We start from the raw sequence: 20,816 nt of genomic DNA, 5'->3' as shown, positions 1-20,816 counted from the left end.
GGGGCGGGCCCAGCTCTAGAAGCCGGCGTCCCGAGAACAGGTGAGGGCGGACACCGAGCGGCTGGTGGGTGGGGAAACCGCACGGTGGTCTTGGGCGGCTCCTCTTTCCCGGGAACTCTGTAAGCCGGTGCCCGGCTTGGGTCACCTTTGCCCTCTGCTCAGGTAGACCCCATTCCTGTCTGCACACGGCAACTGGGACCCGAGCCTCCCGCCGGGCCCAGGGCTTCCTGAGAACTTGGTTCGAGAAGGGCGGACGCTGGAGAGTGGGTGTACGCTGCGCTGTAGGGGTTCGCGTAAGTGGGGTTGCTGGAGGCACGCGAGTTCAGCGTTGACCGAAACCCTAGGGGTCTGTGCTCTGTCTCCGGAGCTGGTCTCGGTAAGTCTCCGGTCCTTTGACCACCTGCAGCCAGTTCTAGTGGATCGATGGTGTCCTGGCCCTGGACAGAGGGGTTCACAAGGAAGGAGAGGAGTGTAAAACTGTGTCCTCAGGCGCTGGGCAGCTAGGCAGTCAGCTCCGACCCCTGTGTTGAAGGAGCTCAGGGCAAAAAAGAGCTGGGGGCAGCTGTGTTTAAAAGAACAACATTTGAGCAGAGGGAGTCTGTGAAGGATGAGTGGGATCAAATATTTGGGTACCAAAGAGGGAAGGAGATGTTTCCAGATGAGGCAAGACAAAGTTCCTTCCTCAGACAGGGCCTGGTATAGGAAGGATGGGCAATAAGGATCCAGGGAAAGAGGAGCCAGACTGATCGGGAACACTGTTTACTTTCCAGAGGGGTCTCCCCACCCAGACCACCAGGACCCCCATTTCCAGAAGAATGGCCCAGATATCTCAAGTGCAGGAACTCTTCCACGAGGCAGCCCAGCAGGTAGGCCTGGGTGGTGTGGGGGTCTGTGAGAAAAGGTCACCAGGCAAGATGCTGAATGGAAATCTTACGGTGGACTATTTTAAAAGTAATGATCTCAGACATTTATTTTGGTATTCCAGCTTAATCGAGAAAATGTTACAGCCAACTCCTAGCCATCTGTGTGCAAAAAATATTCTTTGGTATCTAGCAGATTCCGAATCCTGGACACTCCTCCTCCTACCCTGCCCCACCCATGGAGGTTTTCCATGAACAGAGTGAGGACTGAGATAATACAAACTCCTTTTAATACTGTATCAAACCAATGTAAGAAGGTAAATTTATTTCTGACAAAGTCATACTGTATATACTGAAGTCAAATAGATTTCTGGATTCCCTGGTATCTGCAGGTTTTTCTTTTTCTTTCTTTATCTGTTGATCATTACAGTAAGTATTCAGTGTAGGTATGGAATTAAATGACTCTCCCCTAAAAAACCAACTGTGCTTAGGCATTTATCAAGGAGCAACTTGCACCAGGGTCTTTGCTGTATGATGATCACTCAACTGTGAAGTTTTCAGTCTCTTGGATATCTCTCGTCTTTATAGAGAGGGTTAGAGGGGTTTTCTGGCATTATAACAGGGAGAATGAGCCCCCCAAAAGGAGAGAAAATCAACTCATGGCCTCACACAGTAACAAGAGAATGGGGTCCAAAGCCAGGGAGCCCTGAGCCAAAGGGCAGAGGCTGGAGAGGCAGATGGGATTCAGGATTGGTGGGGAAATCCAAGCTGGCTAGTTACCCCTCTTCATGTGCATGGGTACATATGAAAAATGCATCGTGGTGGCTGGCAGCTGGCGAGTGCTCAGCAAAAGGTACTGCTCCCCTTCCCCCTGGCGGGCCCAGTACTGTATCCTGCATTCTCTACTGAGCTCCTTACACCCAGCCCCCTAAATATTCAAGGTGTTTAGAAAAAATGAGTGACTGGAGACCCAGAATAGCTCCTCAGATTTCAGAACTCTTGCCCAGAGGTCTTTGCTCCTAGGTGAACGAGCCAGTACCATATTTTTAATGTGGTTGAGTACCCTTATAGAAACCTTGTCTTACTTATTTTATTTAACTTTAAGAATGTGTTTAGCTCGACCAGTTTCTCGTCATACTTGCCATGCATTTTATTTGTGTTTGCAAGACTGTACATGAGTGTTTATGCACCTAATATATGTTCATGGACTACTTCCTAAATAATGGGTACTGTTAAGCTTGAAAAATGTACCCAGATGGAAAACATAAGGCCCTCATTTCCAGGGATTCTGAAAGGAGAGCATTTGGTTCATTGCTGTGAGAGGGATCCATTGAGGCTCAGCTGTGACCCTCTCTCTCGTTTAAAACCTTCAGTGGCTCTCCTATCCACCACTCAAGAGTTCAAACTCCTTAGCCTAGGTCCTGCACAGTCTGACCCAGTCTGAGTTTCAAACCTGCTCCCCTGCATCTTACTCTCTGTACCCCACCTTCCAGACAAAGGTCCATTCCCTAGGCCCTGTACTTGTATCTTTCCCCTTGCTGGTCTTTGCTAATACTTCTCACTCAGCTGATTTGTCTCTGAACTCTCCGAGTATCTAAGGCTATGCTTGGCATTTAAGTAGCAGTAAATGTTAATTGACTAACCAAATGAACAAGTAACAGATGACCACAGTGCAAGCTAAATTGCCATGAATTCCCTAAGAGAGAGTTGATTTTATTTTTAAAATTTTTTGTAATTAATTAAAGCCACAACTACGTGGCATGCGGGATCTTAGTTCCCTGGCCAAGGATTGAACCCGTGCCCCCTGCAGTGGAAGCACAGAGTCTTAACTGCTGGACCACCAGGGAAGTCTCGAGTGTTGATTTTTAAAATGATGAATGTAAATGCCTATGTATCACCTTCCTCTCCATCTCCCTCAGTCTCTGAACATACAGGGATTAGACAGTGTTCAATGTCAAGGCCTTTGGTGTTCATTATCTAGACATCTTGGAAATCTCTCCCTTTGTCTTCATTGCCCTGTCTTGTCCAAGGTATCATTTTTTAATTGAATTATTTCATATCTTCCTAACTTCTTTCTCCACATCTCGTCTAAAGCGATCCCTTTTTAAATCACAAGTCTGTACATTTGACTCCTCTGCTTAAAGCCTTTCCATGGCTTCTCGCTGCCTTCAGAACTCAGTTCAGACTCCTTACCTTGGCCCCCACAGCCCCTGCCCACCTGCCCTCACATGATCTGACTGGCTTCCCCTGCTCCCTCCCGTAGCATGCTCTGTCAGTGCACTTGCTCTGCAGTATTGAAGTGAGCTGTTTCTTTCCTGTCTTCCTGGGTGGTGGTGGTTTAGTTGTGAAGTCATGTCCAACTCTTGCGATCCCCACAGACTGTAGCCTGCCAGGCTCCTCTGTCCACGGGATTCTCCAAGCAAGAATTCTGGAGTGGGTTGCCACTCCTGTCTTCCTTAAGACTGTGAATCCCTGAAGTTCAGGGCATTGTCTTATTCATTTTTGAGTCCTCAGTACTTGTCGTTAGTGCTCGGCGTATGGAAGATGCTCAGTCAGTGCCGGTTCTGCTTAACTGAACTCACCTGGCTAAGGATAGGGGGAGCTGCTATTTGCATTAGGTCTTGAAGGGTCAGTGGTAAAGTTGGGGCACACATCCCCAGGCTGCGAGGGTAAGAAAATGATTATAACTATCAACTTATTATGTGCTGAACACTTAATGTGCATCATCTCTTTTAATCTTCACAACATTCTGAAGTAGATATAATAATTATTTTGGTTGACAGATGAAAAACGGAGGCACTCTGAACCCGGGAATGGTTGTTGCCAAGGTCTAGGCTTTAATCTTTTCTGCTTTATGCCTCCTGCCTCAATGGCCTGGGCGAAGCCTGTATGGGAACAGATAGCAGGCTGGACAGCTAACATGTTTGAAGTGGTTGGCCTTCCAGAAGTTTCCCATAAACCTTTTTTCTCCCTTTACTCCAGGTTTGGGAGTTAGGAATTCTGCTAAGAGCTTTGAGGCCTGAAGAGCATGGAACCAGGAAGGCCATGCCCAGTGGGAAGACAGGCTAGGGGGTGTTACTCTAAACCCTTCTGTTCAGATCTGCTCTGTTCTTGGTCACTGTGTCATTTGGGAAGAGTGGGGATGCTTGCAAGTTAAGTGGAGGGGTTAATGAATGGATTCTTGGTTTGCTTTACTCATTTTGGGACCAGATTGGGTATGTGGGGGTGGGTGGGGGTGGGTAGGTGTGTGTTGGTCAAGCAGACCAGCTGAGAAGGGTCTGTAGATCTAAGGGTTGATGGTGCTGCCTGATTCAAGTACTGACTCTAACACTTTGTAACTTTGGGAAAGTTACTTCACCTGGTTATTAAGCCTTTGTATCCTCCCATAAAATGACTACAATAATAGAACCCACCTTAGAGAATTATGAAGATTAACAGAGACACTTCATGTAAATGTTTAGTATAGCACTCAGTTCATAGGCATTTTGTAAATGTTGCCTAATAATAAAACTGAGATGGGCAGTATGTATTTGATCCATGAGGTAGTGATATGACTGATCAGAGGGTTCAGTTGGCAAATGAATACATAACTCAGCACATCAAATTCAGGTAGAAGACCTAAGGTAGGAGTCCCAAATCCAGAATAATTTCCTTGGCCAAAACCAGAGACTGGGATAGTGTCTGGGACACTCTGGATGATGTGGGAGGGGCAGTCCATTGAGGACTATTTTAGGCCTGGAGTGGTTTGGGAATGTGTGTGTGTACCTTGTGGAGGTATGAGTCATTTCGGGAACCTCTGTCCCCAGGCACTTCACTGATGTGCAGTATGGTTTAAGGGTGGACTTGAACCTGGAAACCTGGGGTTCCCAATTCTGACTATGCCATCAGGCATGCCAGGCCCTTGGGCAAGTTACTCAAGGGCTTGCCCTCTGTTTCCACAACTGCAAGATGGGGTGAGTGTGCCTGATTTTCAGGGTTCTTACGCCATCTACAGAAGGGTCTGGCCCCGTGCCTGTCACATGGTGCACACTAAATACAGTGCTTGTCCGGTGATCAGATGAAGCAGATTTCACACAGAAACCCAGTCGAGTAGTCTGCTTGTGAGATGCAGGGCTGGAAAGCTAAGGAGCAGCTGGTGCCAGAGGGAGGTGAATGGAAAGCTAATGGCCTTTGATAGCAGCCATCTCTCCATCAGTCACTGGACAGAGAGGACTGTGACAGATGCAGTGGTCAGGAAGATGAAGCTGACAGGAGAAAGGAGTAGCTGGAGACAGGGAGAGATGGCAAGTGGACATCTGTGCAAGGTCTGGGGTCCAGCAGGATCCAGTGCTCTTAGTGTGGGAAATAGCAGGAAAAGTTGGCTCAGCTTAGCAGGCATTTATCGAGTGCCTGTTCTTGCCAGGATCTCCAGCGAGTGCTGCAGATAGTAAAACAGAAGTCTCTTAATCATGATGGAATAAGGGATGCCTCCCACTAGTCTGGTGTGCTGTTTTCCTTCTCTCAGGATTGGATAGTCTCCAGAAAAACTTAAAGGGAAGCTGTGTCATGCTGTGGTCTGAGAATGGGTGACCAAAAGCCGCAGATTAGCTAGTGTGAGTAACTCATTCTCTTCCTTCTTTATCCAGCTGGAAACTTGGGATCCAGCAGGAGTGAGTCTGTGAGGACCCTGTTCTAGGAAGTCTGTGGGGTAACTTCTGCCTGGCCTGAGATAATCACTGTTGAAAAAAGCCCCATGCAGACTCACGGAGTAAGTTGCCCATCAGAGCTATGGCATCTGGCCCATGCGTGAGCCAGGGTGCGAGCCCTTCATGATGCTGCACCAGGACTCAGTGCTGCCAGACTCCCTGCCTCCCTTTCCCTCTCTGGCCTCTCCTGTGCTTGCTCCCTGTTCTCGCTTCCTCGGTTCAGTGGCTCACTGAGGTTAGCTCAATGTGGTAAGAGTAAGAAAGAATATGATCCAGTTGTGGGACCAGCAAGCGAGGCAAAAAGAGGTGAACATGTTAAGAGACAGAGGTGATACAAGTTATTGCAATGAATAAAGAGGAATTTTCTACTCTCAAACTCAAAAAAATGGAGGAGTTCTTAGAGATCCTCTGGTCCAGCCCTTGCTTAGCTTGTCAATAAACAAGCCCAGAGATGTGGAATGACTTGCCCAAAGATACATTAAGAGAGTGGCAGAGCCAGGTGAGAACTGAGCCCAAACACCCTCACCCTATATTATGGCTCTGGGTTGATCTTAATGCAGCCAATCTTTAGGTTATAATTTTGAGCATTGGTATCAGGCTTCATCACAGAAGCTTTGCTGTAGTTTTCTGCACCCTTATTAGCCCATGTACAGTTAAGAACTGACTTTCATTTTTGCATTTTTCAGGCCCGTTTTAGCATCTTTAAAAAGCCAATATGCAAAGTGAGCCTTGGCAGCCACATGCTAGGTGATAGCTTATTGCTTTGTTAGAATATAGAGAAATGAATGCACCTGAGGAGAAAAGGGAACCCAGGACAAGGCCATCTTGTTATCCCTTCTTATACAGACAGGGAAGCTGGGGTCCAGAGGGGTTGGGTGGAAGAGAAGGGCTTACATCTGGGATTCTGGGAGTCATGACCCCTATCACCCTCCCAGTTTCTGTAGGGCATGAAGCTTATACCATTTTCAGGGGTTCTCTTCAGTCAAAAGGATACAAATTATAAATACAAAATTACGTGTAGTCTTTGGAGAGACTCAATGCAAGTGAAGGGTCTTGAGGCTTAGAAAGACCAAGGGTACCTAGACAGAACCACCTATGGGATATAACAGAAGAAACAGGCTTGGGCCCTGGAGCCTGGGAGAGAAGAAAGGGCAGCGATTACTCTCAGTGTTGAATGAGTCTGCAGCTTTCATGTGAGCTCGGTTCATCTTTCTTGCTCTCTCTCTGTTGTCTTTGGCCCCTTCCACTTTATAGGCCTACTTGTCACTTAGCCTAGGAGGTCAACCTCGAAAATGACAATGCTCTGAAAATGCCTCATACTTGTAAAAAGTTGGAGTGGAGACATTTTCTGGATGAACTAGAATGAAAGTGATTCTTCACAGAAATGAATGCAGTGGGATTGTCTCATTTATATTCACAGGATCTTCATTTGTAGAGGTGACTGATGACATGGAGAGATCAGTGCCATTGGAAGAAGAATTTACCACTTACATTTCTCAAGAGAAGGAGGAATGCCATGCAGGGCCACAGGGAAAGCACCAGGTTCTGGTCAGGAGGCAAAAGCAGGAATGAAGGGAAAACCTGGGCCACAGCCCTTCTTGTGCTTTTGGTGGGAAGGGCAGGGCAGGGTAGAGCAAACAGCTTAGGACTGGCTGGTTTTAATAGTTCTGGTAAGCTTTGGCAGTAGAGATGGTCTCTAGTTTCCTAGAAACTGACCTGGGGGTGATTTAGAGCAGGGGAAATATTGGCTTGGTGTGTGAGAATTAGATAAACAGAGTGGCTTAGGGAATAACTCAGAATTGGTAGGTTTGCATATGAAAGGCATGCTCCTGGCCAGCTGTGTGCTATCTATAAGAGCTGGTTAGCCCTGGGAAGGTTGATCTGTTCCCTGAACTACAAGATTTTTAAGATATCATAATGTCATAAGCGGAGAAGGCAATGGCAACCCACTCCAGTACTCTTACCTGGAAAATCCCATGGACGGAGGAGCCTGGTAGCCTGCAGTCCATGGGGTTGCCAAGAGTTGGACACGACTGAGCAACTTCACTTTCACTTTTCAGTTTCATGCATTGGAGAAGGAAATGGCAACCCACTCCAGTGTTCTTGCCTGGAGAATCTCAGGGATGGCGGAGCCTGGTGGGCTGCCGTCTATGGGGTCGCGCAGAGTTGGACACTACTGAAGCAACTTAGCAGCAGCAATGTCATAAGACAGAAAGGAAAAAACATGATTAATATATTCTGCCTAGCTGTGAATGACGGAGAAGGCAATGGCAACCCACTCCAGTACTCTTGCCTGGAAACTCCCATGGATAGAGGAGCCTGGTGGGCTGTAGTCCATGGGGTCGAGAAGAGTCGGACATGACTGAGCAACTTCCCTTTCACTTTTCACTTTCATGCATTGGAGAAGGAAATGGCAACCCACTCCAGTGTTCTTGCCTGGAGAATCCCAGGGACAATGGAGCCTGGTGGGCTGCCGTCTATGAGGTTGCACAGAGTCGGACACGACTGAAGCAACTTAGCAGCAGCAACAGCAGCAGCTATGAATAAATGAACTAGATGACTTAAAAATTTCTTACTGCCTTAGGTTATATTGCATCCATGGTCAAATGCAGAAAAAATGCAGTCCTTTGTTTAATAGTTTGGGGTTTGGAAGGAGAATCCTAGAGGCCGTGTTAATGATTCTGAAGTACTTTTCTTATAATTTGTGTAAGGAGCTGCTAGGTGGTGCTTAGACTCTGGTCAGGCCTGATTGAACAACTGGCTTCCTATAGGGGTGGATGACAATTTTAGCTTATTTTTCCATTCATTTTATTCTTTTGCTGACAAAATATCTCTCTTCAGGATAGAAGCTTTAATACTAGATATATCTGTATTCATAAAACAATATCAAATAAAAAACATTTAAAGAAATATACATACCTTAGGGAGTATAATTCAGTATCTCTTTTTGCTCTTTTCCAGGCAAGAATACTGGAATAGGTTGCCATTCCCTTCTTTAGGGGATCTGCCCAACCTAGGGATCGAACCCAGGTCTGCCACGTTGCAGATGGATTCTTTACTGTCTGAGCCAGCAGGGAAGACTTGTTTGCTCTTTAATCATTATCAAGTAGCAATGTAGGGCTTCCCAGGTGGTGCTAGTGGTAAAGAACCCGCCTGCCAGTGCAGGAGATGTAAAAGACTTGGGTTCAATCCCTGGGATCGGGAAGGTCCCCTGGAGGAGGAAATGGCAACCCACTCTAGTATTCTTGCCTGGGAAATCCCATGGACAGAGGAGCGTGGCTGGCTACAGTTCGTGGAGTCACAAGGCGTTGAGCACAACTGAGCGTGCATTTGTGCAAGTGCGTGTGCATGCACACACACACAGACATACACCCTCAAGTAGTAATGTAATCTGATTCTTAAAACTTGTTTTCTTTCTTTCTGAATTTGACAACTTAGTCAAAAGCCTGCAGAGGTTGTAGTGATGGTGGTATGCTTCAGAATAGCTCAGCATGAACAGTCTGCAGAGGTACTACTGCTCTGGCGTGAATACCTGGCTAGTAGGATATTGTCATTGTCACCTATCAGAAGAAAGCTACATTTCTTTTGTTTTTGTTTTGATGTGCAAGTATTCTCTTCTTTATATGAACAGGCATAAAGAAAGAGAAAAAGATAATGAAGTAAAAACCACTGGTCTGTGTAAAAAAATTCGATGATATGCTTTTTCCAGTCTGCAGATAGCTTGTAAATCACATCCACAGCCTCTGTCAGAAGTTGCAGGATTTAGGTGCTTACTGATGAATTTGAAGTGATGGTAGCCTAGTGATCCTCATTGAGCCAAAAATAGTTATGTTTGATCCTGATGATAAATTTGCTCTAAAGTGAGTCTCAGTGTTCATAGAACTTAGAAAACAGAAGGCCATGGCTCATTTTGAATAGCTTTCCCTTTTTGTTTTAGGCAATTATCAGTTAAAAAAAAAAAAAAAACCAAGGCACAGGCAAATTTTAATTTTAAACAAAGATATACACATGTATGGATAGATATTAATTTTATCAAAGAAATTTAAGCAGACTGTACATTTCAAATGTGATTCAGATCACAGGTATCTTTTGGTGTATCCATCCATTGCATAAAGTGAAGTTGAGTTATAAATAAATTTCTAACTTGAGGTCAGCATTTTATTTTTCAAATATTTATAATATGTGATAGATTTTTCTTCAAATAAAAATTGTTATTATTTATATTGTAGAAGTACTACACGTATGCGATAAAAACATTTTTTAAGCAAAAGAATGATACAAAATTAAAAGCCTTCTTCCTCTCTTCCTTTACCGCCATTCCCCAGAGACAGTCGCTAATGGTTTATAACTTTAAATATTTTATTTATACCTCAGTTTCTTGACTACATTATCAATTTAATATCAATTTACTTATTGCTTCCCAGTATGAAAAAGAGAACATTGGCATGTTTACCCTTCCTTCTGTTTCTCTCATTTGATTTCTAATTTTTTGTTGGATTGTTACTTTTACATTGTCATGGTTTATAAAACTTATATATATTTTAATTGTAATAAGTATTTTCATGTTTGTTAAAGTTGGTTATAAAAACTTTACACCTGCAAATAGCATTTATTGTAGTAAGATCTATAAATGTGTGTGTTTAACTGGAAAACCAAGTCACGTTATCAGACTCTTGGAGGAGAAGACACAGGCCTAAGTTGTTAAAGCTTTGCTGCTTCTGAGCAATAAAGTCTTAATTTTTTTTCAAGTATCCTTTAATTCTTCTGGTTCATATGTAGCTACTGCTGTTTCTTATATTCCCTGTCACTTTTTTTTTTTTTTTTAATATTCTTCTCTTTGGGGTGACAGGAATTTTTTTCTTATATGGATTGGTGGTAGTAGATTACTCTTTCTAACTATAGGAGCATGGGAGGCCAAATTGTTTTCATGTACTTCAAAAATAACATCTCACAGCAGATTGGATGCAGGAGATATGAGAGTCCAGCTGTATTCTATCAAGCCAGAGATTAAAATGTTTTCATTAAGTATTTTTGCTTGGGAAAGTAGTTATTTTTCATGCAAACATGATACTTATTTTAACAGATAATAGGTTTGTTATTATTATGTTTAAGTGATTAATAAGTATTTTCAAATATCTCCCTTTAAGTTTCTAATATGATAAATATTGAAAGAGCTCACATAAACAAAAACTCTTGGGGATCCTTAGTAATTTTTAAGAATGTAAAAGGATCTGGAGATCAAAAAGTTTGAGAACGGCTGCTCTAGAGATTAAACATACATTTAAAAATGTTCACAGTTTGTTTAGAGTTAATATTATACCACTTCAATGTAAAATGTAGGAACTTGGCAATCACATAGGCCTGTTTCCCAGCTCCGCCCTTCAGCCTTTTATGCTATAAATGCCATATGTGTTACATCCATTACATGATGAAACCTCCAAGATGATCTTATTCCCAGTGATTGCTGTGGCCTGTGTCTGCCCCTAGCATTTGCTGGCTCTGAGCCTGGAACTTCTCAGGGGCCTTGGAAGACAGCTCTTCTCTTGGCTGCCCCAGGCTGCTCCATCATGTGCCTTCTTTTGCCCATCCAAGTGCATATGCAGAAGTCTCTCCAAATATCTGATCTACTAGTTCAGTTCAGTCGCTCAGTCCTGTCCGACTCTTTGCGACCCCGTGAATCCCAGCACGCCAGGCCTCCCTGTCCATCACCAACTCCCGGAGTTCACTCAAACTCATGTCCATCGAGTTGGTGATGCCATCCAGCCACTCATCCTCTGTCGTCCCTTCTCCTCCTGCCCCCAATCCCTCCCAGCATGAGAGTCTTTTCCAATGAGTAAGCTCTTTGCATGAGGCGGCCGAAGGATCTACTAGTAGCACTTGTTTTTTTCCCTTTCTAGTTATAACTATGGTTTCATACATTAAAAAAAGCCCACATCTTTTCTGTTATTGTCATGGTAATTTGGAAGGTGGGAAAGTGCATATTCTGCTATCTTAAAAGAGATATCTAATGTCACTTTCTAAAGCACAGTTTATTCATTCATTCATTACGCTAACACGTTTAGTAAGCACCTGTTCCCTGTTGAGCACTGGGGGTACAAGAGTGAACAAGCTATTTTTTTCAATATATATGGGCTTCTTTTTTTTTTTTTTTTCCCTCATTTTTTTTTTTTTTTTTTTTTTATTAATTTTAAAAAAATCACATGCTCCCCATCCTGAACCCTCCTCCCTCCCAACCTCCCCATACCATCCCCTGGGCCTTCCCAGCGCACCAGCCCCAAGCATCCAGCATCGCACTGAACCTGGACTGGCATCTCGTTTCATACATGACATTTCACATGTTTCAATGACATTCTCCCAAATCTTCCCACCCTCTCCCACAGAGTCCATAAGACTGTTCTATACATCAGTGTCTCCTTTGCTGTCTCGCACACAGGGTTATCGTTACCATCTTTCTAAATTCCATATACATGCGTTAGTATACTGTATTTTATGTCTTTCCTTCTGGCTTACTTCACTCTGTATAATAGTCTCCAGTTTCATCCACCTCATTAGAACTGATTCAAATGTATTCTTTTTAATGGCTGAGTAATACTCCATTGTGTATATGTACCACAGCTTTCTTATCCATTCATCTGCTGATGGACATCTAGGTTGCTTCCATGTCCTGGCTATTATAAACAGTGCTGCGATGAACATTGGGGTACACGTGTCTCTTTCCCTTCTGGTTTCCTCAGTGTGTATGCCCAGCAGTGGGATTGCTGGATCATAAGGCAGTTCTATTTCCAGTTTTTAAGGAATCTCCACACTGTTCTCCATAGTGGCTGTACTAATTTGCATTCCCACCAACAGTGTAAGAGGGTTCCCTTTTCTCCACACCCTCTCCAGCATTTATTATTTGTAGACTTTTGGATCGCAGCCATTCTGACTGGTGTGAAATGGTACCTCATAGTGGTTTTGATTTGCATTTCTCTGATAAAGAGTGATGTTGAACATCTTTTCAAGTGTTTGTTAGCCATCTGTATGTCTTCTTTGGAGAAATGTCTATTTAGATCTTTGGCCCATTTTTTGATTGGGTCATTTATTTTTCTGGAGTTGAGCTGTAGGAGTTGCTTGTATATTTTTGAGATTAGTTGTTTGTCGGTTTGCTTCATTTGCTATTATTTTCTCCCATTCTGAAGGCTGTCTTTTCACCTTGCTAATAGTTTCCTTTGATGTGCAGAAGCTTTTAAGTTTAATTAGGTCCCATTTGTTTATTTTTGCTTTTATTTCCAATATTCTGGGAGGTGGGTCATAGAGGATCCTGCTGTGATGTATGTCAGAGAGTGTTTTGCCTATGTTCTCCTCTAGGAGTTTTATAGTTTCTGGTCTTATGTTGAGATCTTTAATCCATTTTGAGTTTATTTTTGTATATGGTGTTAGAAAGTGTTCTAGTTTCATTCTTTTTACAAGTGGTTGACCAGATTTCCCAGCACCACTTGTTAAAGAGATTGTCTTTAATCCACTGTATATTCTTGCCTCCTTTGTCAAAGATAAGGTGTCCATATGTGCGTGGATTTATCTCTGGGCTTTCTATTTTGTTCCATTGATCTATATTTCTGTCTTTGTGCCAGTACCATACTGTCTTGATAACTGTGGCTTTGTAGTAGAGCCTGAAGTCAGGTAGGTTGATTCCTCCAGTTCCATTTTTCTTTCTCAAGATCGCTTTGGCTATTCGAGGTTTTTTGTATTTCCATACAAATTGTGAAATTATTTGTTCTAGCTCTGTGAAGAATACTGTTGGTAGCTTGATAGGGATTGCATTGAATCTATAAATTGCTTTGGGTAGTATACTCATTTTCACTATATTGATTCTTCCAATCCATGAACATGGTATATTTCTCCATCTATTAGTGTCCTCTTTGATTTCTTTCACCAGTGTTTTATAGTTTTCTATATATAGGTCTTTAGTTTCTTTAGGTAGATATATTCCTAAGTATTTTATTCTCTTTCGTTGCAATGGTGAATGGAATTGTTTCCTTAATTTCTCTTTCTGTTTTCTCATTATTAGTGTATAGGAATGCAAGGGATTTCTGTGTGTTGATTTTATATCCTGCAACTTTACTATAATCATTGATTAGTTCTAGTAATTTTCTGGTGGAGTCTTTAGGGTTTTCTATGTAGAGGATCATGTCATCTGCAAATAGTGAGAGTTTTACTTCTTCTTTTCCAATTTGGATTCCTTTTATTTCTTTTTCTGCTCTGATTGCTGTAGCCAAAACTTCCAAAACTATGTTGAATAGTAATGGTGAAAGTGGGCACCCTTGTTTTGTTCCTGACTTTAGAGGAAATGCTTTCAATTTTTCACCATTGAGGATAATGTTTGCTGTGGGTTTGTCATATATAGCTTTTATTATGTTGAGGTATGTTCCTTCTATTCCTGCTTTCTGGAGAGTTTTTATCATAAATGGGTGTTGAATTTTGTCAAAGGCTTTCTCTGCATCTATTGAGATAATCATATGGTTTTTGTTTTTCAATTTGTTAATGTGGTGTATTACATTGATTGATTTGCGGATATTGAAGAATCCTTGCATCCCTGGGATAAAGCCCACTTGGTCATGGTGTATGATCTTTTAATGTGTTGTTGGATTCTGATTGCTAGAATTTTGTTTAGGATTTTTGCATCTATGTTCATCAGTGATATTGGCCTATAGTTTTCTTTTTTTGTGGCATCTTTGTCAGGTTTTGGTATTAGGGTGATGGTGGCCTCATAAAATGAGTTTGGAAGTTTACCTTCCTCTGCAATTTTCTGGAAGAGTTTGAGCAGGATAGGTGTCAGCTCTTCTCTAAATTTTGGTAGAATTCAGCTGTGAAGCCGTCTGGACCTGGGCTTTTGTTTGCTGGAAGATTTTTGATTACAGTTTCAATTTCCATGCTTGTGATGGGTCTGTTAAGGTTTTCTATTTCTTCCTGGTCGAGTTTTGGAAAGTTGTACTTTTCTAAGAATTTGTCCATTTCTTCCTCGTTGTCCATTTTATTGGCATATAATTGTTGATAATAGTCTCTTATGATCCTTTGTATTTCTATATTGTCTGTTGTGATCTCTCCACTGTCATTTCTAATTTTATTGATTTGATTTTTCTCCTTTGTTTCTTGATGAGTCTGGCTAATGGTTTGTCAATTTTATTTATCCTTTCAAAGAACCAGCTTTTGGCTTTGTTGATTTTTGCTATGGTCTCTTTTGTTTCTTTTGCATTTATTTCTGCTCTAATTTTTAAGATTTCTTTCCTTCTACTAACCCTGGGGTTCTTCATTTCTTCCTTTTCTAGTTGTTTGAGGTGTAGAGTTAGGTTATTTATTTGACTTTTTTCTTGTTTCTTGAGGTGTGCCTGTATTGCTATGAACTTTCCCCTTAGGACTGCTTTTACTGTGTCCCACAGGTTTTGGGTTGTTGTGTTTTCATTTTCATTCGTTTCTATGCAAATTTTGATTTCTTTTTTGATTTCTTCTGTGATTTGTTGGTTATTCAGCAGCGTGTTGTTCAGCCTCCATATGTTGGAATTTTTAATAGTTTTTCTCCTGTAATTGAGATCTAATCTTACTGCATTGTGGTCAGAAAAGATGCTTGGAATGATTTCTATTTTTTTGAATTTACCAAGGCTAGCTTTATGGCCCAGGATGTGATCTATCCTGGAGAAGGTTCCATGTGCGCTTGAGAAAAAGGTGAAATTCATTGTTTTGGGATGAAATGTCCTATAGATATCAATTAGGTCTAACTGGTCTATTGTATCGTTTAAAGTTTGTGTTTCCTTATTAATTTTCTGTTTAGTTGATCTATCCTTAGGTGTGAGTGGGGTATTAAAGTCTCCCACTATTATTGTGTTATTGTTAATTTCTCCTTTCATACTTGTTAGCATTTGTCTTACATACTGCGGTGCTCCCGTGTTGGGTGCATATATATTTATAATTGTTATATCTTCTTCTTGGATTGATCCTTTGATCATTATGTAGTGACCTTCTTTGTCTCTTTTCACAGCCTTTGTTTTAAAGTCTATTTTATCTGATATGAGTATTGCTACTCCTGCTTTCTTTTGGTCCCTATTTGCATGGAAAATCTTTTTCCAGCCCTTCACTTTCAGTCTGTATGTGTCCCCTGTTTTGAGGTGGGTCTCCTGTAGACAACATATGTAGGGGTCTTGTTTTTGTATCCATTCAGCCAGTCTTTGTCTTTTTGTTGGGGCATTCAACCCATTTACGTTTAAGGTAATTACTGATAAGTATGATCCCGTTGCCATTTACTTTATTGTTTGGGGTTGAATTTATACACCATTTTTTTGTGTTTCCTGTCTAGAGAATATCCTTTAGTATTTGTTGTAGAGCTGGTTTGGTGGTGCAGAATTCTCTCAGCTTTTGCTTATCTGAGAAGCTTTTGATTTCTCCTTCATACTTGAATGAAATCCTTGCTGGGTACAATAATCTGGGCTGTAGGTTATTTTCTTTCATCATTTTAAGTATGTCTTGCCATTCCCTCCTGGCTTGAAGAGTTTCTATTGAAAGATCAGCTGTTATCCTTATGGGAATTCCCTTGTGTGTTATTTGTTGTTTTTCCCTTGCTGCTTTTAATATTTGTTCTTTGTGTTTGATCTTTGTTAATTTGAGTAATATGTGTCTTGGGGTGTTTTTGCCTTGGGTTTATCCTGTTTGGGATTCTCTGGGTTTCTTGGACTTGGGTGATTATTTCCTTCCCCAGTTTAGGGAAGTTTTCAACTATTATCTCCTCAAGTATTTTCTCATGGTCTTTCTTTTTGTCTTCTTCTTCTGGAACCCTATGATTGAATGTTGTAGCGTTTAATATTGTCCTGGAGGTCTCTGAGATTGTCCTCATTTCTTTTAATTCGTTTTTCTTTTATTCTCTCTGATTCATTTATTTCTACCATTCTATCTTCTAATTCACTAATCCTATCTTCTGCCTCTGTTATTCTACTATTTGTTGCCTCCAGAGTGTTTTTAATTTCATTTATTGCATTATTCATTGTATATTGACTCTTTTTATTTCTTCTAGGTCCTTGTTAAACCTTTCTTGCATCTTCTCAATCCTTGTCTCCAAGCTATTTATCTGTGATTCCATTTTAATTTCTAGATTTTGGATCAATTTCACTATCATTATTCGGAATTCTTTATCAGGTAGATTCCCTATCTCTTCCTCTTTTGTTTGGTTTGGTGGGCATTTATCCTGTTCCTTTATGTGCTGGCTATTCCTCTGTCTCTTCATCTTGTTTAAATTGCTGAGTATGGGGTGTCCTTTCTGTATTCTGGCAGTTTGTGGAGTTCTCTTTATTGTGGCTATTCCTCACTGTGTGTGGGTTTGTACAGGTGGCTTGTCAAGGTTTCCTGGTTAGGGAAGCTTGTGTCAGTGTTCTGATGGGTGGAACTGTATTTCTTCTCTTTGTTCAGTCGCGCTGTGGGGAGGGAGGGAGGGATGCTGCAAGCAAATAACACTGGCGTGCGCTCGCAGTGCCTCAGCCACACTGGGTCTGCCCCCGCTCACTGCGCGTGTAGCCTCCCTGCCCACACTGCTCGGGCTCTAGGTTGTTCTGCCGGGAACAATCCGAGGCTGGCCCTGGGTTGCATGTACCTCCCAGGTCCAAGCCGCTCAGGTTCAGGCACTCGGATAGTCCTCAGAGGTGCAGACTCAGTTGGGCCTGAGTATTGTGCTCTTCCCAGGTCCGAGCAGCTCAAGTGATGAGGTGTTTGGCGAGCGCCAATGCTGCGACTTATCGCCTCCCCGCCACTCGGTTATCTGGGCGCAAAACCGGCGCACCTTCTTTAGGCAGATGTTAACCGTCCAGACCCCCAAGAAGTTTTAGTTAGCAAAGAAGCCTGCTTACAGTTTTATAGATAATGTCTCTCTGGGGCTGCGATTGCCCCCTTCCGGCTCTGGCTGCCTATCACCGGAGGGGGAAGGTCTGCAGCCGGCTATCTCTGTTCAATTCTTTGTTCCATGCGCTGGGCCTGGCGGTCTTAGGTTGGGGCTGGCTTTTCGCGTAGTAGATATCCCACAGTCTGGTTTGTTAGCCCAAATTATTTCGCTCAGATAGTGCTCAGGGTATTCAGGCCAGATTCTTACTCTAAGCGATGCAGCCCGCGCTGCGCCTCCCTGCCCAGCCCCCGCTTGTTAATGGCGCCTGCAGGCGTCTGCGCTGCTTCTCCACTGGGGGAGTTACCGTAGGACTCGCAATCTTGAGTTTTAATTGTTTATTTATTTTTCTTCCTGTTATGTTGCCCTCTGTGCTTCCAAAGCTCGGCACAGATTCGGCAGTGAGAAGGTTTCCTGGTGTTTGGAAACTTCTCTCTTTTTAAGACTCCCTTCCGGGACGGAGCTCCGTCCCTCCCTCTTTTGTCTCTTTTTTTGTCTTTTATATTTTTTCCTACCTCCTTTCAAGAGTTGGATTGCTTTTCTGGGTGCCTGATGTCCTCTGCCGGCATTCAGAAGTTGTTTTGTGGAATTTACTCGACGTTTAAATGCTCTTTTGATGAATTTGTGGGGGAGAAAGTGTTCTCCCTGTCCTACTCCTCCGTCATCTTGGCTCCTCCCCCTATATGGGCTTCTTTTAAAAAATAAAAATTGTATGTATTATTTTTAAACTTTTGAAATTTTGAAATTTTCCCAAATTATAGGAAGTTGCAGTAATACAAGGAACTGCCATATACTCTTGACTCAGGTTTACCAGTTGTTAACATTTTGTCGTTTTGCTTTATTATTTGTGTGCTCTCTCTGGCTCTTGCTCTCTCTCTCTAAATTTCTATTCCATATGTATGTTTTGATACATATTATGTTCTATTATAGGCTTCCTAGGTGGCTCAGTGGCAAGGAATTCACCTGCCAATGCCAGAGCCATAGGAGATGCAAGTTCGATCCATGGGTCAGGAAGATCCTCTGGAGGAGGAAAATGGCAACCCACTCCAATAGTTTGCTGGGATAATCCCATGGACAGAGGAGCCTGGCAGGGTGCAGTCCATGGTGTTGCAAAGAGTCAGACACGGCTGAGCACATATTCTATTGTATGTATTTTTTCCTGAACCACTTGGAAGTAATTTGTAAACATATTCCCTTATCCATAAATACTTCAGTGTCTGTTTCCTAAGAATAGGACTTTTCTTTTACCTAACCACAGTATATTTATCAAGATCAAGACATTTAGAGAATTTTCTGGTGGTTCAGTGGTTGACACTCCACGCTTTCACTGCTGAGGGCCTGCATTCAAATCCCTGGCCAGGGAACTAGGATCCCACAAGCCGCTTGGTGTGGCCAAATAAAATAGCCATAGTGCATGCCTGGATGGCCAGACTATGGAATTTTTTTTTTTAAAGATGAAGACATCTAACATTGATCAATCCTATTATCTAATCCACAGGTTCACAGTCCACTTTTGGCATTTATCCCACTGATATCCTGTCGCTTTTTCCCCCAGACCAGGAGTCAGTCCAGCACCACACAGGGCATTCAGGCATCCTGCCTCACTCAGGCTCATTTAATCTGGAACAGTTCCTTAGCCTTTCTTTGTCTTTCATGACCTTGACTTTTTTTTTTTTTTGGTAAAACACAGGCTAGTTGTTTTGTAGAATGTTCCTCAGTTTGGGACATGATCTCTTATGATTAGATCTGGGGTTTGTATTTTTGGGCAGGAACCCATAGAATGATATTGCATTCTTTTCCAGACATCATATCAGGAGAGAGGTACAGGGTTTCTGCTTGTTCCGTTATTGGTAATGTTAACTTTGGTTAGCATTTCAGGTGGTGCCCACTAGGTTAATCCAGTCTGAAGTTACCAATTTTCCCTTTGTAGTTAATACATAATTTGTTAGGGATACTTTGAGACTATGGAAATATCCAGTTCCTCATATATCTCCTACTCACTAGCTTTAGCATCAGTTGTTGATTCTTGGCAGAATCAGTTATTACTGTGATGGCTGCAGAATGATGATTTTCTAACACCATCATTTCTTTTACATATATTAGTTGGTCTTCTACTAAAAAGGATTTTCCCTCTTTCTGCTTGTTTTAATTTATTCATTTACTTATATCTGTATGGACTCAGATTCTTATTTTTCCCATGAGTATTCTATTGCTATAATTATCAATTTTGATGCTCAAATGATCCCAGATTTGGCCAGGGGATGCCCCTGCAGGCTGTTTCCTCTTTCCTTTCGACACGTCCTCATCATTTTTAGGGGCACTTCCTTACTTTCTGACAGAAAATATTCTAGGCTCATTTTGTATTTTCTCTGCCTTGGCCCTGAATCAGCTATTCCTCCAAAGAGCTCTGGCTCAGTAAGATGAGAAATGGTATTTAAAGACCAAGATCTGGGTGTTAGATATGTTCGTTGCTACTGGGGTGTCTTACCTTGTAGATCCTTTAAGTAGACAGAGAGAAGGAATATATATTTATATCTTCCTCTGCATATTAAAAACTACGAATTCAAACTGATGCCTCTCATTCTAATTTATCACCCCAGGGTTCTCCTTCCTTAGTTTTAACTGCCTTCTCCAACAGTGAGAAACTTGACTGTCAGTCAATATATTTATTTCTTTGCTCAATCCTATAATTGATGGAAAGTAGATTAACTCCTACCCCTGCAAAAAACAAACTTTCTTTCTAGAATGTGTGTTGCACCTGTGCTCAGTTGCCAAGTCATGTCCTACTCTGTAACACTGTGGACTATAGCCTGCCGAGCTCCTCTGTCCATAGGATCTCCCAGGCAAGAATACTGGAGTAGGGTCCAATTTCCTTCTCCAGGGGATCTTCCCAATCCAGAGATCAAACCCGTGACTCCTGCATTGGCTTTACCTCTGAGCCACCAGGGAAGCCTAGAATTTGTATTAGTTTGTAGTTATTTGTCTTTAGACTGAAAGCATATAGTCAAAATAATATGTTCGGAAGTTACTCTGCTTTGCTTTTTTTCCACCTTCGGTGTGATTATGTTTTTCCTTAGAAATAGTTAGGTTAATTTGTTTCTCTCTGCATTCTTAGAGTTTTTCTCTCTCATCCTCTTGATTTGATTTTGTTTAATTTTGAGTATGTAAAACATTATGTGATTCCAAAAGTCAAAAGTACTCAGCACATAGGAATTCTTAAATGAGTATAGTATTGTCTGATTCACTGAGTCATCTAGAAGAATAAATCTTTTGCAGTTGGTATTTAGCAAGTTTGCCTGTTACTGGTGAAGGGCATTAGGGCCTGTGTTTGTCCTCCTGATATTAAGCCGAGATAGATTGTCTAGTGACAGCCCGAGT

At 42.1% G+C, this 20,816-nt stretch overlaps 1 protein-coding gene across 1 annotated transcript in view; it reads left to right on the top strand.

Annotated features, from left to right (window-relative positions):
• The first annotated feature begins 1,671 nt into the window (after positions 1–1,671).
• Positions 1,672–20,816, top strand: part of SLC12A8 (solute carrier family 12 member 8) — a 148,244-nt gene continuing 129,099 nt past the window's right edge. The window contains exon 1 of the mRNA XM_070358937.1: positions 1,672–1,713. Within this exon, the coding sequence (XP_070215038.1) occupies positions 1,672–1,713 (42 nt within the window). The remainder of the gene's footprint in view (positions 1,714–20,816) is intronic.

Source organism: Bos mutus, chromosome 1 (assembly GCF_027580195.1).
Source record: "Bos mutus isolate GX-2022 chromosome 1, NWIPB_WYAK_1.1, whole genome shotgun sequence".
Classification (NCBI taxonomy): domain Eukaryota; kingdom Metazoa; phylum Chordata; class Mammalia; order Artiodactyla; family Bovidae; genus Bos; species Bos mutus.
Note: the sequence above shows the minus strand (reverse complement) of the source record. Positions and strands in the feature narration are given on the sequence as shown.